The sequence below is a fragment of the Centroberyx gerrardi genome, chromosome 2, assembly GCF_048128805.1.
Source record: "Centroberyx gerrardi isolate f3 chromosome 2, fCenGer3.hap1.cur.20231027, whole genome shotgun sequence".
In the NCBI taxonomy this organism is placed as follows: domain Eukaryota; kingdom Metazoa; phylum Chordata; class Actinopteri; order Beryciformes; family Berycidae; genus Centroberyx; species Centroberyx gerrardi.
In genome coordinates, this window is record NC_135998.1 from 28,890,685 (window position 1) to 28,909,528 (window position 18,844).

Here is an 18,844-nt window from a genome sequence, read left to right on the forward strand (position 1 = left end):
GGGTGAGAATCCTGCCTGAGAGCAGGGCCGGGGTTAAAGAGAGGGTTCACCCACTCACCTGAACACGAGCCTTACACATTCATACAGAAACACACACACACACACACACACACACACACACACACACACACACACAAAGACACAAATACATTTCCCTAGAGATAATGATAGGAAGAGGAATCACACACACACGCACACCATGAATACACTGTCCATCCAATAGAGTTTTAAAGAAGGTCTCAGCTTTGTGTGGGCTTTCGCTTAAGCTGCTGAATATCTCTGGGCTTTGAAATAAATCAATTAAAGCGAGCCTCTGGCTGTGCTAATGTAGACACACACACACACACACACGCACACACACACAGACACACACACACACTCTCTCTCTCTCTCTCTCTGGCAAGGTGCGAGACACCCTCTCAAGAATTATTATGTTATCAAAAAAAAACATGATTCACCATTTAGCTCTCTAATTGCAGAGGATATTCACACACTGCAAAAGCTAGAATAGGAGAAGTTCAGCAACCTTGGCCTCGGCCATTAGGCTAACTACACGGCTGGAAATACCGTAAGTGTGCAGCAGAAAAATAGCATCACGCCGACTACCGACTGAATGGAAATGACACACTGTTGCCTTCTGAGGAGAGCGGAGTGAATGAGAGGCTAGTGCATTCCAAGCAGATGGCTAGTGTAAGTAATGGAGATGTCAGATCAAGAGCTCGTTCTTCAGAGACAGACTCAGGATTGATTAATTTTAGAGGGCCATCAGTTCAGCCTGATTAGACTTGTCAACTCTATTTAAATGTCTTTCCCTTTTCTTTTATCCCCCTCTCCCCTCGCTACCCTCTCTTTCCTGTTTATTCTTCCCTCCCGAGGCTCTTCTCTGCTCCCTCTTTCTTGTACTCCCTCTCCCTTCTCTTTCCTCCCGGTTCTTCTTCTCTGCCCCTTTACACACCTTCCTCTATTTTCCTCTCCTCATGCCTTCCTCCAGTGTTTTCCAGCATTCCAGTGTTTTCGAGGGAGGGGAGAGCGTTACTCATTCACTTTCCCCACCCACATTTTTCCACAAACTCTCTTCTTGAACCTCTAAGCCGGTTGTGTTCAATCATGTGCGATCGTGACCCAAGAGTCCGCAGGGCTTCATTCCAACTAAACACTGCAGCAGCTGATTTCACTGATTAGTTCCTCCTCCTCTCTATTGATAATCAGCTGTTGTAGTGCTTGGTTGAAATGAAAACCTGCAGACTCTTGGTTGAAGACCGTCGCTCACCTGCAGAGAGCGTCAGATCTGCAGGTGCGTCGCAGCTCGATGCAGGTGGGCTTGTGCCTCTCTTGGTGGGAGCAGGCCGGGACGATGGTCTGCCGACGCCTCTCGGCGCAGGCCTGGTCCCGGCAGGAGCAGAACAGCAAAGGGTAGCTCAGCTCCCACGACACCCGCTCGAAAAACTGACGCAGGGCCTGGGACACAAAGAGAGCATCCATAGTGTTATCATCATCTTTAACATCATTTACATTTATATTTTAGTCATTTAGCTGACACTTAGAGCGACTTACAATGACTGCAACAGTGGAATAACCGTCAATTACTAGATCATCACAAATTACAAGCAACCAGAAATTCAGAGTGTGAAGGTCAGGCCCTTAGTGCCCTTCCAATATTCCTGGTAGCAAGAGCGATGGAAGGTGTTTTTGTCTTTCAAGAGAAGAAGCAGCAGTACAAAGGGGAAATTCAGTAAGAAGAGGGCGATATGAGGTACTTCTTGACTTCATCGTCATTATTATTATGAGTACAAGTTGAGACCAAGTGGCCAAAACCAAAAAAAAAAGACTCCAAACCGCCCAACTCCATGAAGTCAATGGGATCACAACTTCTCACTCAAAATATAAAGTCAATAAATTTTTTTGACAAGAGGTTATGGTCTCAGTAGCTAATTTCACTTCTTCTAATGTGTGTCCTTAGGGAGATTTTCAAAATAATTGTGTTATTAATGGGATATAACAGATATAAAACAGGGTTGTTTTCCAAGTGATTGACAGGTCGCCGATTACGAGCCAATAGTTGGCGGCGCTGCAGCTCTGCGGACGACCCTCAGCCTCGTTTTGGCTCCGTTGGCTCCAAAAAATGTCAACATGGCGGCGATCGTAAAAACCTAATCTTTAGGCTTCAAAACGCCCCTTCAGAAACCTGTGGGTGACGTCACGGTCACTACGTCTTTTTTTGCACTGTATGGTTTAGACTGACCTGGAGTCTAAACTCAGCGTTTAACATCAAATCAAGTCTACATGTCCCCACTACCAAGGTGATAATGCCCTTACCTTTTGACATCGCTTCCGGCTACAGGGCTCCTGATTGGCCAGAGAGGGCTGTGGGGGCGTCGCCTTGGTGCAGATAGCGATGTAGGCGGAGCGTTGGCGTTTACACGTGTCGTTGAGATTGCAAGCCTTGGCCGCATCCAGACACGGGTTACAGGACTTTCCCCCTTCAGAGCAGGGACTCACCTTAGACAAAGAAGAATCTGAGGAAAAAAGAGAAGAAGAGTAAAGAAAAGTTTGAAAGCAGGAAAGTGACACAATACTTTGCCACATTCCCAGTGATTTATTGACATTTATGCGTTGTTTTAACCATGTTGTGAAGATGAGATTAAAGAAAATATTCCATCTGTTGAAATCACATTGAACATTTTCAGAGTAGTGCAGTAGATTGGAAGAGGAGATCTGGTGCACTATGCTACTTGTGGTGTTAATAGGGGGAAAATACAAATTGCTCTATAACCACTGGAGTAAAATTGGTTTTTAACTTTCACTGAAAATAAGGTCATTATGTAGATGTGTAATTATCATTGTGTGTTTTGTGTTATGGTGTGTATGTGTGTGTGTGTGTGTGTGTGTGTGTGTGTGTATGCATGCATCTCTCTCTCTCTCTCTCTCTCTCTGTCTCTCTCTCTCTCTGATATAGTATGTTTCAAAAGTAGGTATACAATTTTTAATAATACTAATGAAAAACAATTTTTAAGTTTTTTTTTTTTTTGCACTTAACCTTTATTTCCATATGCAATCAAATTTAAGTGAACATACAAACATGATTCATAAATCACATAACAAATGTAAGCATCGCATCGACCTATCTTATTCAGGTTCTATTCATAGAGGCATCACAGACATAGGCACCCAATTAACCTTATTCTAACCAATATGCATTCACCCATATGTTTAACCATACACTTCTTCATATGCCCGTTGGGAAACTCTGGATCTTAGAGAAGAGAGGGTCAGGAGAGATCTCAATTAGTTTGTCACTGTACCATCACTATACATGCACTTATACACAATCACAGTCACATCTGTATACATGGCTCAAATTACATGTAGACTGCACCAGTCGAACTCCTCCCCTCCACTAAGATTACGGAGAAGTCGTGTCCTTAATCAGTCTCGATAGCTGTAGTATTACCGGTGTCCACGTAATGTTGAAAACATCAGTCCTTAGTTGGAGTTTAGCTGTTATGCTTTCCATCAAATATACACTTTTTAAACTTTCCCTCCATTGTTGGACAGTTGGTGGCTTTACATTTCCCCATAACACTGTAATCATCTTCTTTGCGATCAGCAGCAACACCCCAAGTAAATATGTCTGATTTTTGGTATCAATATCCTCTGGAGTCTGTCCCAATATAAAGAATGCTGGCTCTAGAGGTAGGTCTACCCCCATGATTTGCTTGATCTCTGCCTGAATGTCTCTCCAATATTGATACAATTTGGGACAATCCCAAAAAATATGGTCGCCAATCTTCCCGCATTCTCTCCAGCATAATTCTGAGGTGTTGCTGTATCTCGCCAACACAAGAGGAGTCTTAAATACTCTCATTCTAGTTTTCCATTCAAACTCCCTCCAGGTGGGACTGCTTGTTAGCTTGTGACCATCAAGGCATGTCTTTTCCCACATTTCATCGGTGATACAAATATTCATTTCTAATTCCCATTTCTGTTTCGTTTCCATAGTGTTTCCTGTTACGTTATCTTGAAGCCATCTGTATAAGTGGGATATCAGGTTCTTTTTTATCACTCCCTCCATAGTCAACATGAAAATCTTTTCTAAATTAGATGGTAGTTTACATATCTGCTCCCAATCTGCATGTGTCTGTAAGTAGTATCTTGAAGAAATCTAAAAAAATCCATCCCTGACAGACCAAATTCTTTCTGAAGATGTTCATATGATTTCAAGGTTTCCCCACAAAAAAGCTGATCCACAATAGTTAGCCCTTTATCCGCCCATTTTCTGAAGCCGTTATCTATTTTGCTAGGTAAGAATTCTGGAATAGCTGCTATTTTTAATGCTCTGGATATAGAATTAAAAAGGTTTAGTTGTTTTCTAATAACCAACCATTAAGTTATTATTTTTTGTTATTTTTAACCTATTTAGTCATTTTAACAAAATACTTCATTATATCTATCAGTAGTCTGTAAATAATAGGTGAACCTGGAAACAGGAAAAATATCAATAATGTATATGTAGGGATGGGATTAGGGATGGGACGATATATTTAAAGTCAATATATCGCAATACAAAAATGTGACAATGCGTATCGTGGGGCAGAAAAGTGAATCGCAATGTTATTTTTTATTCTTCTGTAGTAATCACAAATGAGACGACTTGCTCATCACAATTTCACAAGCTCTCCATCCATATTATATTATCTGCACTTTGTTATGACATTTTTAAATTGTTGTTTACATTCTAGCAAGCCGGTGCCATCACTAGAAAGATTTGTGGCTCAGAAATAAACATAATTCTGCTCAGTCATTCTGCGTTGTCACTGAAATGTTATTACATCGTATCGTGGTTGTATTGAATCGTGAACCCCATATCGCATATGGAATCGTATCGTGAGATAAGCATATCGTCCCATCCCTAATGTACATGTATATATGTATTTTTATGAATGTAATGTTTGTATGTGTGTATATATGTGTATGATATCAGATAGATAAGTAAGTAGGGAGAGAGAGAGAGAGAGAGAGAGAGAGAGAACAGTGTAGTGAGCGAGACAGAGTGACTGACTGAGTCTTATGATGAAGGCCACTGCTGTTAGCTGTCAACACTTTTGTCTTAAGGTCAGGTATAATTAGATATGGATATAGCCGCAATTAGTGTGTGTGTGTGTGTGTGTGTGTGTGTGTGTGTGCGTGTGTGTGTGTGTGTGTGTGCGTGGCACACCCGCATGCGTGTGTACGTGCATGTGTGTGTGTGTGTGTCTATGTCTGGGTGTAGGTGTGTTTGTCTGCAGTAGCAATATGTTTAGTTGGTGCTTCACACCATGTTGTTTCCCCTGCAGATAACCCCGGTGCTTGTCTGATTGAACAACAACACCGACAACCCATGTGACAGTAGATAAATAGGCTGAACACATGCGGACACACACACACACACACACACACAGTCGCCATGTATAAGAGTGTAAGAGAAAGAAAGTAGTGCTTTAGACTATTTTATTATCACTGACAAAGTCTACTCGAATGGAACATGTTTTCTTAAAACACAAACATCCACTGGCAGTTTACTATCCACAGTTAAGCAATACAGATACACAGCTCTAAGCCTTATAGTTAAATATAATGTATGAGTGTATGTTTTCAGGAAAGGCTGATTTGGGGATTTTAGCTTATTGAGAGGTTGGCCCATAGCTACTGAATGAAACAACTGGATACATTACTTTGGTGCACTTTGAGCTGAATATTGAAATTAAATGTTAATCCCATTTGAAAGTCAATTCCATTTGAAAGGCTACAGAGTGTTAGACCAAGTATTATTATTTGACTGAGTTTGCAATTTATCTGACAAAATTAGTCATTCACTGTTAATTGGGCAGGTCAAAGCAATCTCTATGCTTTACACTTTCATGACAGAACACACTCGAGTCTTGCTGCTCTATAGCTGGTAGCCTTAGGACAGAGTTGTTTATGCTAACAAACAGTCCTTGAGCTGTCAAGTGAATTCTATCACTAAATAGTAATCCCCTTTAATATTATGTGTGGGGTTATGTCTGTCTAAAGTGCTGTGTGCAGACAACACACACATCGACAACACAAAGGAGCTGGTCATTGACATCAGGAAACTACAAACTGACTCACTGTGTTCATCAACGGGATTGAAGTGGACAAAGTCAGCAGCTTCAAGTTCCTTGGAACCCATATTGCTAAGGACCTGACGTTGACCTGTAACACCTCCTTTCTTGTTAAAACAGCATAGCAGAGCATTCACTACCTAAGTCTCCGAAGCTCTTATCATCTAATAGTGTTGCACAACAAAGAACATACTCTCTTTTTGCAGTATGGGAACTGCACAGCCTCTGATTGCAGGGGCTTGCAAGTGGTGGTGAACACAGCCCAATCCATCACTGGGTTCCCAGTCCCACCCATATAGGACACTTACAACAAGCAGTGTGAGAAGAAGGGTCCGCATTATCAGTGATCCAACCCACCCTACTTCAACCATGGACGTTTTACTCCCTTGCTGTTTGGAAGCACCAGCAGGAATAGTTTTTACCTCCAAGCCAAAAGAATGCTGAAGAGGACTCTCACAAATGCTTCCAAATTAACTTTAAGGACCATTATCCCATACTGCACCGCCACAAACTGAACATTACCCCCTAATGCACCTCCCTGAACTGAGCATTACTCCCCATTGCACCCCTGAACTGAAAAATATCCCCCACTACATGCACACACTCCTGAACAAGACTCTCTCAACACACCTTGGTTAATGTTACTGATCTTTGCCCCCCACCAGCAAGATCATTCCTATATGATGCACCAGATAAACTTTAAACTTAATACCACTTTATTAACTGTGACTCTCTTAACACTGCAACCCTTGAATTATATGCACTGGTCACGTTACAACTAGATCCTGTACTTCCATGCACTTTATAATCCCAGGTGATTAATTTGAATCTGTTAAGATGAAATAGTTGATTACTTTGCATCAATCGCTTATACTACTACTGCTAATATTGCAATGCTAATATTGCTGTGGCACCCAAATTTCCCCAAGGGGATTAATAAAGTGATATCTTATCTTATCTTACTTATTACAATATGTGGTACTTGACCGACCATTGCATTGTTGCACAACGGTATGTTGTCTTGTTGCACCATCTCATTTTGTATTGTTTTGTTTTTACTATGGTTTGAATGTGCTGTGACCCCCAAGAAAAAGTGTTTTCATCTCTGCACTTGTGTGAGTTGACAGTAAAATTGAATTAAGCTGAACTGAATTAAATACTTCACAGTCCTGCTGATTCACACTGCGAAATTAATGATACATTTACATGATCTACTAAAAGTTATTTATTTTAGGATCAAATTCTTCCCTGATGTTTACAACTTAATACACCTAAAATGCACAGGAGCCAGTCTGTTATTATTATTACCCATTTGTCACAAATCTGGCTACTATTTGATTACTAGGCCACCGATCTTCCCAATCTCATTACATTACATTTACGTTATAGGCATTTAGCTGACAGTCTATGGAATACTTTGGGAGCCTAACCAGGAAGGAGTTCCAGTAATCCACATGGGAGATGACTGACGCATGTTCCTGGTGAGGAAGGGTCTGGTTTGACATTTATTTTTTTAGTATAATGCAGAGGTGTGACCAAATAAACTTTGCTCGAGTCCCAAGTCAGTCTCGAGTCTTGATGCACAAGTCTCAATTCAAGTCCCAAGTAGCAAGTCAAGTCCAAGTCAAAATGTGGAACACCAAGTCAAGTCAGAACAAGTCAAGAGTCCAGTATCAATTTAATATCTTAAAGAAAACTAAATATCTAGGACTTTTCAATGCAATATGGTTTTAACAGGATAAAAACTTGGTAAGAGCATCATGAGTTTGATTTCTAGAATCAGTTTCAACTTCAATAAATTCAATCATTCCATACAAATTCAGAAAACAGAATTTATATTCAGTCGTCTGCTGGAACAAATCTCATCACTTTCAATCTAAGTCATTCACACAAACACAAGATCTCAAGTCAAGACTTTAGAAACCTTTTCAAGTCATCAAAGTACAAGTCAGAGTCAAGTCCCAAGTCACCAGAACCCAAGTCAAGTCAAGTCTCAAGTCTTCTCTTCATGCATCAAGCCAAGTCTCAAGCAATTAAAACTGTGACTCGAATCTGACTCGAGTCCAGATCATGTGACTCGAGTCCCCACCTCTGGTATAATGTGTAATAAAGTAATGTGTATGGTGTGGCTGTGATGTGGGCATTACATAATAGTAGGTTGTCTAGAATCACACTAAGATTCTTGGCGGTCAGTCGCTGCTGTATTGTCAATGATGGTAGAAAGATGTAGCAGAGGCCAGGATTTTCCAGGGAAGAACAGCAGCTTGACAGATGTTTAGCTTGACTTGGTGAGCAGGCACCAAACTAGAGTTGTCAGCTGCAGTAGGTGGAGATGTGTGACTAAACCTGAGTGTCAGTGGAAAGAAAACAAAGGCAGAGCTGAGAGACAATGGTATTGCAATAGTAGGAGAAGTTATATGATGTGATGAAAGCGCCAGTAAGGGATCACAAGAGATACAGTATAGTCAACAAGGAAGCGAGGACGATCTTGTGGCTGCAGCAATTACCGTTACCATCATACACAATTACCTCCATAAAAGCTGTTTTTTCCATTTTATTCTTTGTTTACTCCTTTTTGTAGGTATACCACGGGCTGAACCGGGCTGAATGTAATTTCAAATAATAATGAATCATTAATATTGATTTTTTTTCTCTATCTTTCAATCTAAACCATGCTGAGACGCTGCGGCATCAGTAATTTTGCAACATAGCTCCACTGCTCTTTGAAGACAAGTGCCTTACTACAAATATAATTTAACATAGTCTGATTAAAAAATGAAAAATAGCATGATTGAAATTTGTTTTGTGAAATTTGTTTTGCGAACAATTTAATGCTCAAACATGGGCATTGAATCACCAAGGATAAAACAAGCAAATGTCTCCTTTGAGACAGCATGTGCCATAAACAATATTGCATGGAAGAGATATCAGACAGGCGGTATTGTTTGCTGTAGATTTCCAAATTCAAATGAAACAAAAAAAGCCATTGCTGTTGCACATACTATATTACTTTTTATTAAGAAATCAACAAGTCAAAGGCCAGGATAGTTTCCCTAACTGACAGGTCTGTGTGTGCTGATTATGCTTAATTTTTTTGCATTGCTAGCCAGTCTATTTCAACAGCTAATTACAGACTGAGACATGTCTGGCCTCATGGTTCCCTCCAACAATATCACCTAGGGGTTTCCTGCCTTGCATTATACCAATGCAATCAGTGCACTGCATCCATGCACCTGCCAGCATGGCCGTAGCCAGCTATGAGGTCACCGAGGTAATTATTTCCTAAAACAAGACTATGTCAAAACCTAGTATATGGCTGGACCGTGTATGAAACGCTAGAGGGCTTTTAATTTGAAACGACGGATACAGGAAGTTGCGACACCCGGCCGAGGTGAGTGTCTCTCCCCTATCTGTGCATCGACCAGGCAGTCTACTGTGTGCGGTAAGTAAAAGGTTAAGTAAAAGATAAGTTATTGCTAAGAAGCTTTCATTAACAACATTAACTAGAGCATCAATGTTGATACAGTATGCAGCATTTCACTTATTTGAAGAGTGCAGGACTCAAGCAAGGCTAGCTAGCTTGAGGCCGATAGCTAACTAGCTAGTTAACATGTAAACACTAGTTAACAGCAAAGAGAGAGGCCAGGCTGAGAGTTGGTTTTCTCAATTGAAATTCTGTAATTAATATTTTTTACATTGATAAAATTATTTGGCTTAAGAAGTGCCTGTCCTTTCACATTTTCAAATGCACAGATTTAAAAATGAATCTTACAACTATAGAAATTAAAAGCATGGAAAATAAAAAAACTAAAAACCCTCTAAGTACTCAGATTATTTAAAATGTTATACGCCTATAGCCTATATATCAGACCCTGGATGTGTTTTTTTTTCTTCTATTTTTTGTTTTATTTGTTATCATTGTATTACTCTTGCTATATTTTCATAATAATTACATGCATTAATTCAAACCCTTCATTCGAAATTGTCTTCAAGCAACATGGCTCAGAGCCAGCATGTCCAATGAACGGCTCACAGGACTGGCACTTATGCATGTTCACTGGAAAGTGAAAATTGACAAGGAGAGAGTTCTCAGGCGGTGGGATGCCTCTGGCCACAGGAGGATCCAGCTAGCCTTCCAAAAGGTAATGCATGTTGTGAAGATTAGTATACCAATATTTCCCTGTCGCATTTGACAGGGAACTGATCATCAATCAACTGATCATAACTTATGTGTGTCTGTATCTGTCTTTCTTATTTTATATAATTTCAGTGAGCCAAGAAGTGAAGAAGTGGAGGGAAAGACCATGATGTATGCAGGAAATCAACACAAGGGAGGCTAGTGAACGGCCTGTAGTTAGTGTGTTCTTCAACCAAACATCACACACACACACACACAGAAGAAGAGTGAGAGTAAATTGTGACAAATTGTGCAGCTTTAATAAAAGTATTTTTGCCAACAGGTCCCTCTGTATGTATTTAATTATAGATGATGAGTAGGGATGACGCGATCGATCGGCCAGCAATCGGAATCGGCCGATATTCAGTATAAATATGAGATCGGAGAATTCCGATAATGCTTTATACTCGCCGATTGCAAAAACCGATCGATGACGCAAAACACGTGAGCCATGTGCGTTTGTTTACATAATGGTCTGCACTCCTCGGGCCGGGCCGCTCTCGTGGTCAGAGATATAGCCTAACGTCTTTTTTTTATTTTTTATAATTGGGGTGGGGAGTAAGCTATTTGGTGTGATAATCAGAATGTTATATGTATTATAACATTGTAACCTTAAACCTTATGTATTAATCACTGTGATCGATACATATTCACATCTCAGTCAGCAGCGGCACAGCGTCTCCTCCTCTCCTCTGGCGCCGTGCGCACGCAGGCAGGTTGATAACCATGGATCCCGTGCGTAATTCTGAACAGATTTCTGTCATTCAATTTTCTCTGTAATCCGCAAAGTCTGATTGTTAATTCCTTGTGTCAATTATGTTTTTATCACCAGTCAATCAAAGGTTACGATTTGAAATGTAAGTGTCGGGTTTTCGCTGCCTACGGCACCACACTCGCTTTGCGAGTCCTTTGCGAGAGGAAGTAGGCTATTCAGTAAGATCCCACACGTAATTCTGAACAGATTTTTGTCATTCAAACAACTCGGAATTAGTTTACTTATAAACAGCCAATTTACTAAGAAAATTTCGGTTTTAAACCGGGCTCGAGCCCATAAATGCAGCCAATGGGACGGGCCCATGCCGGGCTCAGACAGAACGTGCACGGGCTCAGGTAGGGTCGGGCTTGTTTTTTTGGGCCCGATCTAAGGTCTGGTCGAGACCCTAACAGCGGAGAGGCAACTGAAAAGTCTCATTTCTCTCCCTCTTAAGAACATTCACTTAGGCTATACAAAAACAAAGACTGAAACGGATATATATCTTCGGAGGGTGTCTTCATTTATTTAATCAGTATGGCCGATCGGTATCGGCAGATATGGCTCATAGACGATGTATAGCTTGGGTTGTGTTTGTAGGTGTCATTTTGGTATGAATTTTGCTCGTCCAGAAATGCAGTAAATAAGCTCCATTAAAAGAAAAAATTCTGGACCTCACTAATTTCTAAACCCTGGCTACGGCCCTGCCTGCCAGCTGTTGTAATAAAAATCATTACAAGTTGCACGATTTAAAAAAAAAACGTTTTTTGTTTTTTTTTGTTAGCTGCCCAGTTTGCAAGCCAGCAGTGACCAGCTTGTAGCTCTTGTGGCTTGTGCAGACATTTTTCTAACAGAGTGAGTATGCCAACAATGACTCAGCATGGCAATTTCTCAATGCGCTCACAAGCTATAGGGAAAGACCCTTTCAGGCAATCTCCCCCACTCTTGCCAATTACTTCACTAAAACCATGCAAATCAACACATCTCCATTGTCAAGGGAAAAATGTCAGACAAAAGATTCTACACAGACAAAGAGGCAATTCCACCAATATCAGAGAAGTCTGCCAAAAGTTTAGGAAGGTAAAAGTACATTCAGGATTTCAGACAGGGTGTAAGAAGAGAAATGTCAATGTTACTAGGCAAGTTAAAATTGTGGTGTCAGCCCAAATAACAATATGTCATTGATTCAATGTTACATTTGAATCAGAATCATCAGTTTTGGCTGATACTCCAGATGATGTGGCCACTGACGGTGTGTGAGATACCCATAATGAAGGTGGAGAAGTTTGAGAAAATAATTAGCTCATACATTAAGAAATGCCTTTGAGTCCCTCAGTGTCTTAGCAATCTACTACTAGGGTGTTATTGAGTTACCACTACCCCTGCCCCCCCTCACCACCTCACCCCACCCCACCCTAATGTTATAGTTGCATTTATTCATTTTTTGTTATTCCACCAACACTACCAACACTTTTGTTGGTGTTTCTGATACATCTGGCCGATACATTTGGCAGCATAAACAAGTGTTGTACTTGATAGCAGCAATAGGAGAGTAAACAAACAGAAAATAATTCTTCAGGAGAGAAAACAACATGTATCACATTGGTTTTGTACGTGAAGATGAATATGCCAGGAAGGAATTCTAATTGAGTAGACGAGTTAGGGCAGCTAGAGGAGGCTAGAATTGTGAAATGCGAACATATACTGTATATCCCAGCAACTTACAGTCCCACAGGAGATAGTCATCACCAGCCTGAGATCTGACCTGGCATTGTGGTCCAACGCCTAGCAGTTTGTTTACTTCATACACCTCACTGTACAATGGTACATGAGGCATATGAAAGGGAAAAGTTTAGATACACTGAACTAGAGGTCACTGCTGAACTAGAAGGCTGAAAAGCCAGGATAAGGTCTGTGGAAGTTGGGTGCCGAGGATTTGTTGCTATCCGCTCCCAGTTCACTCAGGGAGTTTGGGATTCATGGTCATGGGTGACAGCAGGATAAAAAGGCAGCTTCTGAGGCACTGAGAAAGAGCAGCCAGTGGCTCTGGCTGAAAAGACAGGACACCAGTTGAGGTCTGCAAGTATCTCATTGCTAATATAGGCAGTCAATGTCAATGATGTAGGCAATATAGGCAGTCGGCTAAAGCTGGGGACACATTAAAAGATTTTTCCTTAACGACAATGAAACGATTGAGCAGCGCACATTTAACAACTGAAATTTGCAGATTTCCAGTCTCTTGTGATGCACACACACAACAACGGCTGACTGAGAACACATTCAGGTCTTGTTTTTCTTCCCTGGCTCAGGCATTTCGCAGATTGGATCTTGTGTTTACACTCACGTATTTTTCCCTCTTGAGTCTTACGTATTTTTCCCTCTTGAGATTTGAGTCTTTGACCAAGCACACACATAACGATTACAGCTGCGACTAAACAGCCCGACTACCCTTGACTCCCGCCGATCCCGCCAGATCTCAAATCGGGCTCCAAAAAGTCCTCATTCAGCATCGCAGCGTGACAGGTCTGAGCGCGAGGTGACTTAGTTGATGTCTTTGCTTCAAGAAGAACAGGAGGCTTAGATGCCCAACACCTGGCTGGACAATCTGCAACCACATGCCTTTTGCTTCTTCTACTGTTTGGTTACTCAGTAAAATTAACTTAATCTTGTACTTTGAGTCAAGACTCTGTTTAAAATCTGCAAAAATTGATAATTTAACAGTTGCTTAATAAAAACCACCAGTTAGAGAAAAAAAAGTTGTATCAAAAGTCACGTTTTAATTAACTGGTGCTAACAGAATGTGCCCTCTCTCAATCTATGCCTGTTGAAGCTCAAATTAAACACTGAAGTTAGAAGAATATGTGGATAGAAGCTAAATAACGTATGTGTAACAGACCAAATGTATAGTTTCATAACTTTTTTGTAACTTGCAAGCTTCTTAAAGGCAAAATTAAGTCAGTTTGGTGAACCTACATTGGTTTACTTTTTTTTGTCTTTCTTCATGATCTTGCCTAGGGCACCAAATATGCCAGGACCACCACTGAATATAAAAGTTTGTATATCATATGATGGGATAGCTAGATAGAAGTGGCAAGTCATACACCATCGTCACTTCAGGTATAATAGTTTTATTTAAGCTTACTGCTGGTACAATTTGGTTTCTTAATAAAGTTGCACTAGGCAACTTTGTACAATGGCAGCCCCAAACGGCAGCAAGATGTACCTGTTTGAATTTTGAGATTTCAATACACAGAAATCAAGTAACTTGACATTGGTAAACTCTGCATTCCTCCAACCTAAAGTTCTTCTTCTTCTTCTTAGTGGCTGATGGGGTTGAAGGTGGTGAAGAGGCTTAGGCATCATTGATGAGTGCAGCTTTCTCTGGACGGAGCGCTCACTCACTGTTGATTTGTCACTTCATGTGTGTGGAGGAGATTTCCCGCCAGTGACAATGACCAACACCAGAATTTTATTTGGACAAATCGGGTGAATCTACATTAGAGGGGATGGAACGCTGTGCTCTATTGCAGCCCCACTATATTTTTATGTAAAATCTTGCCTATTGCAGCTTTAACTGCTGAGCAGACAATTTCAAGCCAGCAGGGTCAGCTGTCCTTCTAGCCTATGGTCATAGGTACAGTTTGCTTTCTGAATTGCTGAGCATGGTCTTTCAAGCCATTTCATTAGTCTATTGTTGTTGAGATCAGTGGTGAGGGTAGGGTGGATAGGGTGCAACATTGTAGACTAGGTAAAAGCTTAGGTGTAGGTGTCAATATCAGGGTATTGTACGTGTAGTGTAGATCAGAATAGGTCTGATCAGTATTGAGAGTGGGTGTGGAAGAGGGTGATTCTTGAATAACAGAACTTATTGTTGAGCCTCAAATTCAGTGTATGGAGACGTAGCCTACATAGTTAAAGCCAGAACTCACCTGAAAAGTCAGTCTACTAGCTTATAGGCTGAGTTCATTGTCCTCCTTCTTTCATGTAAACTAGGGTTTTTGAAATTGACATTTATTGTGTGCTGTTTTTTTTTTTCCACAGCGCAGCTGAGGGCATTAAGAGCCATATTCAGTTCAGGCAGGCAGTCAGTCATCAACACTTCATGAGAAGGCCTCTAGAGGGCATATTTGGCTGCGAGATGCAGTGTTTCCCATACATAGGCTCATCTGTGGCATACCGCTACAATATCAGCACCGCTGCCACAAAATTAAAAGTTGGTCAATGTATAGAAATTGATCTAAATCAATCTCTAACGCGCCAAACGTCATTTCTGTCATTTGGTGATGCACTGATCAGCAGACCAGCAGCGTTGAAAGATGAAAACTAAAGTAAAAATTAAAATTCCACAATTTGCTCCAAACTTACATGAGTTAGTAATGGTAACAGCAACTTGATACTTTTTAAATTAGAAATTTGTAACACTGCTCAACACTCAGAAAGTGCAGTGCAAAAAAAAGAGTGCAGTGCAGAGATTTCATTGTATATTGCTCCTGATCACCAGTCGGATTCCACTGGATACACACCGCGCTCACTGAGTGATTAATCCTAAAGAACCACTGCCACACTTTACCGGTAGGCAACATTATTACCTTGCAGTATTTAAGTAACAATGGTGAAATGAGGTAACCGATAACCGTGTCACGCTAGCTGAGCATCACATTCAATGTATTGAATTGAATTGAATTGAGCACACACTGTGGGCCTGTACAGAATCTGTGCTTGTTTGTTTTTTTTCAATCAATCACTTTCAATTGAAGTTGGAGCAATTTCTACACCAGGCACTATCCAGGCCAAACATCCCATCTGTGTACCTCAGGAAGCAAAGATAAAGTAACTATTTGCTCATATTCCCAAAGGACTGTTGTGTCCTGGGTGGCTCTTAAATTCTCATTATCCACGTCCAGATAGACCAGGTTTTGAAGTAGGACAATACTGTGGGAGTACATCCACAGCGATTTAATTGCAGAAGTCTAGAAATCACAGTAAATCACAAACACAGATACATAATGAGCAGCAGCAACTCTGCTATAAAAAACAACAAGCAAGTCAGGTTAACCAAGCTTGATGTAAATGTCAATCAATTAACAATTTCCAAGATGTCAATGTCTGGATTTATTTTTTATCTCTGATTCTACACACACAAACAGCGATGCATGCCTATTGTCGTTGCCCAGTTTCAAAGTTCAACTGGATCTCTATCCACAGCACTTCAGTTTCTATATTTGTAACCACAGTGCAAAACAGGGAAAATGCTGCCGAGTAGCACAACAGTGCTGCTTGCTGGGAATTGAACAAGTTAGAACAAGTCCTTTTGAGGACTGTGAGGCACTTGCTGTGCAGGGTGTTTCCTTGCACAATGCATGCAGGGATGGACAAGAATCATATGTGGTTTAGGCCCAGAAATAAACTGTCAAGCTACTCCAATGTTTCATGCCATAACGTAGTCAGTTAAATGAGCAGGTTTGGTCCCCGAGGAGCAGCTCACACCTCCTCACATCTAAGCTTATCGATCCTGTGAAATGAGCTGGACCGCCACCGCTTGAAGCAGACTTGTCTTAATACTGCAGCTCTGTTGTGTTACAGTTTGAGGCATGTCTTAATGACTTCAGAATAAAGGTTTCATTACAACTCCTTCCATTTGTGCAGGTTAATACGTGTGTATGTTTGTTTACAGTAATTATACTTATAAATATCTTGTGTCAATATGTGTCGTTGTAAAAGGTGCCATGTGTAGCATTTTATGTTTGTCAGAATTAAGACCACGTTTCCCATAAACCCCATTGATTCCCGCTGCAAAGAGGATGTTGCTGCTTGTTCCCATTCCTCTTTCTAGCATCACTCCATTTCTTCTGAAGAGCAAGAAGAAAGGTAAGAGACAAGAACAACCCTTGATAATAGGAATGTAACGATACATTCAGCTCACAGTTCGGGCTCACCAGAAGTAGGATGACCAAAGCTAAAACTCGCTAACCTTACGCTCTCTAGTGTTCAAACAAAGCAACATAGACCATTCTGAATGTCATTTCTTAGATATTAGAGAGACCATACAGGTGAAATCGGAAAAAAAATTTAAACCCCACGATGTATATCATCAAATTTTTGTATTTTGTGTCACAAACTTTCATAACATTTCTATTTGATAACAGCCAATATGCATTCTGGAATAAAGTGTGTACTACTTATAAAATGGTTCCTGTATGGTGCCATAAAGCAACCTCCCTTTGTGCCGTAAAGCAATCCAGTAAAATTCCCTCCAAATCTGACCCGGTGACACACAATGTAAAATGCAGTGGCCAGTAGAGGCTGCTAATCTTTACAGTGATGTTTTTTTATTTAAGGATTTATTGATGTTAAAATGATGTAGCACCTTTAACAGATGTGTTGAAAAGTAGAACTAAATGTGTTTGTTGTCCCAAATTAAACACACAGCTGTGTTGAAATTGGCACATCCGCTGCTGGAGTGTGATATAATCATCGTCAAGTCAATCTCAGTGCTTAACCCCTCAACCTGAGGCACCTTCTCTCATCTCCATGCCTTCCCCTTCCCCGCTGCCTCTCTAATGCATCGCCCGGCCAGTGGTAATTCACGGTGGGAAGAGAGAGAGAGAGAGAGAGAGAGAAGAAGCAATAGGAGAACAGCATTGTGAGAGGGAGCATATATAGAGAGGAGAGCAAGTATCCGGGGCAAGAGTGCGGGCCAATTAGAGAGTTGCCCTAGGTCGTGCTGTTATCTTTCTCACACACAGCCTCAACAGGATCTACACACAAAGCTCTGCCCTGGGGTGCATGAACAACACACACACACACATGCACACATACAGGCACACATACAAACCACTTAACTCACGTAATGTTTTATTAAAACTCAGCGCTCGAGTGTCCACTCTTTATCACACACACAAATACAAACACACACACACGCTCACTCACACACACACACACACACACACATAGCAACTGAGACATGATCTAACAAGGTCAAAAGCAGAGAGGGGAGGGGGGGGGAAGTGGGAGTGAGAGAAAGAGCAGGGGAATCGGAGAAGAGGGAAGAGAAAAGGGAGCCGGAATGTGACAGGAAGGGAGAAAATGAAAAGAACGAGGGAAGGCATGAAGAACAACCAAAGGCACTGAAGGAGGGCCAAACGCTCCTTCTGGTTAGCAAGCCAGTAAAAACTGTGTCCTGGCTGAAAAGGACTGCTCTATCACAAACAAACACACAAACACACAAATGTTGGTATTGCTATATCTGAGAGGACCAACATTCATTCCCTAACCTCTGATCTTAACCTTAAAGGTCCCATATTCTGCACTTTCCAGTGTTTTATTTTATGTCTTGAGGTCCATTCAAAGCTGTGTGTGTGGTGTCATGCACCAAAAACACTCTCAATCCATTTTTACACGTTCATTTTCCAGCATCTCTCTGAGCCTTACCGAGAACAGGCTGTTTCTGTCGCCGTGTCTTTAAGACTCATTAATATTAACGACCCCTCTGTTCTGATTGGCTAACCGTTTCAAGAGTGAAACGTGAGACACCGCGGCCCGGCAGCTACAGGTAGGGAAAACTCTCCGGTAATAAACAATGACAACCGCTCAACCGCTTTGAAAAAGACACTTTGTTAGTCTATTATTTCTTACAAAAATGATAATGAGCGAACATTTGTGACGCCACAAAGTTATGGAAGTCCAAACGGCTCGTTTAGAGGCTCGCTTTTCTAATATGGATTGTGTGGATTTAGTTGGCGACCGTGTGTTTTGATACTTTCACCATGTTTAGATAGACCATCCAACTCCTTT

At 41.1% G+C, this 18,844-nt stretch overlaps 1 protein-coding gene across 1 annotated transcript in view; it reads right to left on the reverse strand.

Moving 5' to 3' along the window:
• gfra2b (GDNF family receptor alpha 2b) overlaps positions 1–18,844 on the reverse strand; it is a 68,125-nt gene that overhangs the window by 23,379 nt on the left and 25,902 nt on the right. The window contains 2 exon segments of the mRNA XM_071914295.2: positions 1,271–1,458; positions 2,317–2,516. Coding sequence (XP_071770396.1) covers positions 1,271–1,458; positions 2,317–2,516 — 388 coding nt within the window.